At 42.3% G+C, this 5,652-nt stretch overlaps 1 protein-coding gene across 3 annotated transcripts in view; it reads left to right on the top strand.

The window, feature by feature from the left end:
* Window positions 1-4,192, top strand: part of nek8 (NIMA-related kinase 8) — a 93,416-nt gene extending 89,224 nt beyond the window's left edge. For 2 of the 3 annotated variants that reach the window (XM_038814352.1, XM_038814351.1), the window contains exons 14-15: window positions 1,600-1,758; window positions 2,032-4,192. In XM_038814352.1, coding sequence (XP_038670280.1) covers window positions 1,600-1,758; window positions 2,032-2,060 — 188 coding nt within the window. In that variant the 3' untranslated portion in view covers window positions 2,061-4,192. Of the gene's footprint in view, window positions 1-1,599; window positions 1,759-2,031 lie in introns of those variants that run through there. The other variant, XR_005462622.1, reaches the window with a different exon arrangement.
* The last annotated feature ends 1,460 nt before the right edge of the window (window positions 4,193-5,652 follow it).

Below are 5,652 nucleotides of genomic sequence, written 5' to 3'. Positions count from 1 at the left end.
GGGTTGTGGGGGCTAAACCCACGCAGACAAGGGGAGAATGTGCAAACTCCACACGGACAGTGACTCAGAGCCAGGATTGAACCTGGGACCTCAGCACCGTGAGGCAGTTGTGCTAACCACTAGGCAACCGTGCTGCCCTAGCCTCACCATTTCAATAACATTTCGATAGTATTTCATGCTAAGCAGCTTCCTAGTGAATCTGTGCTCTATTACTGTTGCATCCTTTGAGTAGTGTAGAAGCCCAAGATTGCACTCCATCTGTGATTTTAGTGGTCTCAGAGTTTAGATAGATTCAGCATTAGTTCTTGACTTTTCTATTCTACCCCGCTTGTCAGCTTTTTAATGGCCTCTCCATTTGAGGTCCTTTCAATACCTTATGAACCTATACCTCCAAATCTCTACTCTTCTACATCACCCAGTTTCTATTTGCAGTCTTGCCTGCAAATTTGGACACATTTTCCCTCTTTCCTATGTTCAAACTCATTGATTCTTTGACATAGAGGTGGGGGTGGTCCCAGAACAGTCAGTGAGACATTACGACCTATTTTCAACTACTCTCAGGTGCTGCACTTAATTTCATTCCCTCTTTCCTTCCACAGTTTTACTCAGTTTGCTACCTGCCTGCCAATTCCACACTTCTTGGTATTGTTTGCATTTTCATTTGTTGAAAATGTGCTGACTATAAAAGTCTAATTGTTGTGCAATCCATATGTGATGTGGACCACCTGGCCTCTGGTGTTCTGCTTAAATGGCGGTGTTTTTTTTTTAAAGGAATGCCATGTCCTTTAACTTAGAAAAGCAGCTCAGTGAGGTTTATTTATTTTTCTCTTTCTCTTGCACGTCCACCTCTAATTTTCTCACCTCCCTCTCTTGGAAACATCTCTTTTTACTGGGATACAGTTCCATGACCACTCCCTGCCTCAAGGTATCTTGTCTAAATTATCATCCTTCGTTTGTGATCATGGACAGTGAAAGTCAGCAAGCTGCATGACCTTGAAGGGCATCATGATTGACCTCGATGTTGTCCACATCCGACGTCCACACAAGTGCATTTTTCAGCAGAAATCATTGGATACTAATATGAAGCAGGACTTCCAGCTGATAGTATCATCCCAGCCCTGGGGCACTGAACCCATTTGTTGCACCCAATCAATGTCCAAGCTAAGATTAACTACAGATAGAACTTGAGATCTTTTGGGCCGACATGTCATTGTATCAGACAAGACGATAGGATTAGCCACTGAACTATCGAGAGAGATCACTCTGCAAGATACACATATTTAAACTCCAACACCTCCTGAGATACTTGTGAAATGAAAATCGCTTATTGTCACGAGTAGGCTTCAATGAAGTTACTGTGAAAAGCCCCTAGTCGCCACATTCCGGCGCCTGTTCGGGGAGGCTGGTACGGGAATTGAACCGTGCTGCTGGCCTGCCTTGGTCTGCTTTAAAAGCCAGCGATTTAGCCCAGTGTGCTAAACCAGCCCCTCAACTTGTGATCATTTTGCAAAACTAGCTCCTTAGTTTGTCTGAATGAAGCAGCATAAATGAGTTGCATTACTGCAGGGTGCCAGAATCATTTCCTTTTTATTTTAACAGAAGGCGAAGTGTATACTTGGGGAAAGGGTGCCAGGGGAAGACTGGGAAGGAAAGAGGAAGATACGGGAATACCTAAGCAAGTGCAGCTGGATGAAAATAATCTCTATTTTGTCACCTCTGTCGCATGTTGCCATGGAAACACATTGCTGGCAATAAAACGTAAGGCATCCCACTCGGTACAATTTTCAATTATTTTAAGTATCTGCTGTGGTTGTATAGTTCTCAATGAAGTGTGCTTTCCTTAAACATTTTGTTAGTGGTTGACAAGCAAAAGTTAACACGCAGTCATAGAGTATAATTAATTTCCAAGTAAAACACAAATTAACAGTTTTAAGCAAACTGCCATTTTTGATGTTAGTTCATGGTGGGAAATTTTGTTTTGTAACCAGTAAGCAGGACTGTTCAAATGCCACTTCTTCTTTTACTCTCTAGCTTTGGCCGAGGAATCCATTCCACGGTGACTGGTAGTATTCGGTATACATAGCCAGGAGAAAACCTGAAAGAAAGGACAGACTTCTTCAGCAGCACTCGAGATGCCTTTTTATATCAATTACCACAAACGGCTGGTATTGTTGCCATTTGGGAATAGGCATTGAGTAGCCAAATATCCCCATGTCTTCACATTCTGTTTTGATAACAAAAAATCCGTACTACCAAATGTGTAATTTCCCAGTACCTGCACTATGACTATGCTAAATGGTTCTTAATGAGACAGTTAAGACTGCAAAATGCCTGGTTGTCATATGCTGCATTTTGCCATTGAAGCATTAATATATCCCAGCGTTAGGAAACTTAGGCCCCCTATTAATCTCTTTGGTATTAAACACTAAACCAAGACGTAGAGTTAAATGCAACCAGATTTGTGGTTTGTTAGCGATGCCAGGTATTCCGACCAGTAATGAGCATGATGACATGTAATATAGGACCAGAGAAAGTAGCTGCAAATTAAATCTTGTGAAGGCATTTATAATTTTCTACGGTTTATTGTGACATTTTCTGGGAGCTAGTCCAGGCTGTTATTTTGGTATTTATTTAGGTAGAAAGTCCAATGGATTTCACAGCTGCCATTGAAAGCTACCAATAAATTACTTTGTTCAAATGGCTCACGTTAGCCTTCATAGTTTGTGAAAGATGTTCTGTTATTGTAGAATGTTTCCAACTAACCGTATTAAAGACAGACGCTCCAAGAGTTCAGTGACTTGAACAATTTAAAGGAGAGAATTTAATTGGCTTTAAATAGCCGATTTACTTCCTTTTCTCGAAAAACTGACTGCATCCACTTGTTTTCCTACCAGTTTTGTACCCCTATATTACTTGAAGAAGCAGACTCACATTCAGTACATATCATTGGTGCATTTTAGTGTATCGGCCATTTTGTCAAGTGTGAGCCCAGACACTGAGCATTAACAGGCTATTTGACTATGGAGAGTATTAATGCCAATCATTTTTTTTTTATTTTAGAGTACCCAATTCATTTTTCCAACCAAGGGGCAATTTATGTACCCCCGCAAACACTGGGAGAACGTGCAAACTCCACACGGACAGTGACCCAGAGCCGGGATCGAACCTGGGACATCAGCGCCGTGAGACTGCAGTGCTACCACTGCGGCACCGTGCTGCCCTCCATTAATGCCATTCATGACGGCACCCACTGTCCCCTCTTGTACATCTCAGCAGGGGTGACTGATTAGTGAGCAGGAGCCACTGTTGATTTTTTCTTTCACTCCCTTTTGGGAGCACTGAGAGCGATTGCTATCCTGAGGAATAAATACCTACATTTGGTGGCACGTCCTGGCATGCATAGCCTAATGATTCACTGCCTTTAATAACTAAATATGTTGGCCCTTTAGAAATTATGTAAGTTTTCCTTCTAAGTATTCAATTGTAGCATTAACCGATGCAAAAAGCAATATTTTCTTTTCTTTGTATCAGGTGCCTATTTGTCAATGAACACAATCTATTCCGTTTAGTTATTCTGCACATTCAATAGGATTATTAAAAATCATCAGGTTTGCACCACTGAGGATTTATATCCTGAATTAAAATTTAGCTCATTGGGTCTGTACACGTAGCAGATGCTCCAGCCAGGTTACCACATTAGAAATCTTAAGGATCCTCATGCATTGTATCACATTTGCTTGTTGTAATTCTATCCCTGTTGTCTTTTCCAGAAATGTGCTTTAATGCACAAGAACATCAATCTATTTGTAGTCCATTTTAGTCTGACAGGAAATTACATCTAGAATAATGGATACCTGTGAGAGAGTTACAAGACCATAACCCAATCAACGAATGTGATAAACATCTCTGAACACTATCTGAATGCTTAATTTAAGGTTACTGTTTTGTAATTCAGTCCCTGGTGTCTACAGCTTTTTGCATAAAATACATATTGAGGATGGAGTTCAAGCTTTAAATGTTCCATTATGTTGGGCTCTGTAATCAATGCTAATTTTCGGCTTGCTTTTCTATTCTCTCAATCCGGATTCCACGACACCAGTATGCAAGCCTGTCATGGTGCTGCAGGAGAATGGTTTAACTGTATAAATGCTGGGAAGCACTGAAATCTGAATTAAAACCGATCTCCAACGACGTTCTTTTGTTGTGGTGTCGTGCATTTCACGAGAAGGCGTAAAAGGTGGTAAAGTACAGGTTAATTTGAGACGCACCAACTGAGAAAGTGGGAGCTCCGTAGCGTCCATGTTTCAGACCCTCTATAACTTTCGCCAGTGTCCTAGGTTCGATTCCCGGCTTGGGTCACTGTCTGTGCGGAGTCTGCACGTTCTCCCCGTGTCTGCGTGGGTTTCCTCTGGGTGCACCGGTTTCCTCCCATATGTCCCGAAAGATGTGCTTGCTAGGTGAATCGGACATTCTGAATTCTCCCTCAGTGTATGCGAACAGGCACCGGACTGTGGCGACTAGGGAATTTTCACAGTAACTTCATTGCAGTGTTAATGTAAGGCTACTTGTGACACTAATAAAGATTATTATTAAGGCCCAAAATGGCGAGCAAGCACTTCTGACTTGAAGTGTATCGCCTGTCATATTCTACATAGACAGTTTTTTGTTTTTTTTTTTGTTTTTTTAAAATTTAGATGACCCAATTATTTTTTCCAATTAAGGGGCAATTTAGCATGGCCAATCCACCTACTCTGCACATTTTTGGGTTGTGGGGGCGAAACCCACGCAGACACGGGGAGAATGTGCAAACTCCACACGGACAGTGACCCAGAGCCGGGATCGAACCTGGGACCTCAGCGCCATGAGGCGGTTGTGCTAACCACTAGGCCACCGTGCTGCCCCTACATAGACAGTTAACGGGCATTGTGAGGTTGTAGCTAATTTCATGAACCGCATTATACAATGGGGCGCGCTGCTTTCAACTTTCCCCTTTTTGTTCTTTGTCATTTTCAAATCCTCAATTTGTTTCCTTTCCTTTTTGAAGGAGCGGGTCCCACCAGGTGCTGACACATGTAGAAGCCGGGTCACCTTGTTCGAAAGGTTTCAGTCCAAAGTGACGGAGATATCGACACACAAAGGCAATCAATATGAGACGTGCACATATTTCCCCCTCTGAGGCCTGCTCAGCCTTACCCTGATCCAGACAGCTCAGGCACAGGTTGACAACAGCCAAGTCTCAAATATTCCCCAGAAAGTGTAATGTTGGTGTTTAATCAGCTAAAACCTTGCATCCTACCAGCATGAAGCCCTGAAGCCCCAATAGATTAAGAGCTGGAAATATTTTACAAAAATATAGTCTGTTGTCATACATCATAGTCAAACGTGCTGTAGGCAGAAAAACAGATGTTGGAGGATAATTTAGCATTCAGCTGAATGCAGTGAATTTTCCATTGTGTAAAGATTTCAGAATCATCAGTCCCGGAAACATATAGGTGTCGAAGGTATAAAAGAACGAAGTGCATTTAAGAATACAAGAAATAGCAGAAGGGGCAGGCTTTTTAGCCCCTCGAGCCCGTTACTCCATTCGTATGGTAATGGCTGAACTGATTGTGACCGTAATTCCACCTTCCTGCCTTCCCCCACACCCCATAA

This window comes from Scyliorhinus canicula, chromosome 12 (assembly GCF_902713615.1).
Source record: "Scyliorhinus canicula chromosome 12, sScyCan1.1, whole genome shotgun sequence".
NCBI lineage: Eukaryota > Metazoa > Chordata > Chondrichthyes > Carcharhiniformes > Scyliorhinidae > Scyliorhinus > Scyliorhinus canicula.
The sequence above is the reverse complement of the archived record's forward strand: the minus strand, read 5'-3'. Positions and strand labels throughout refer to the sequence as shown.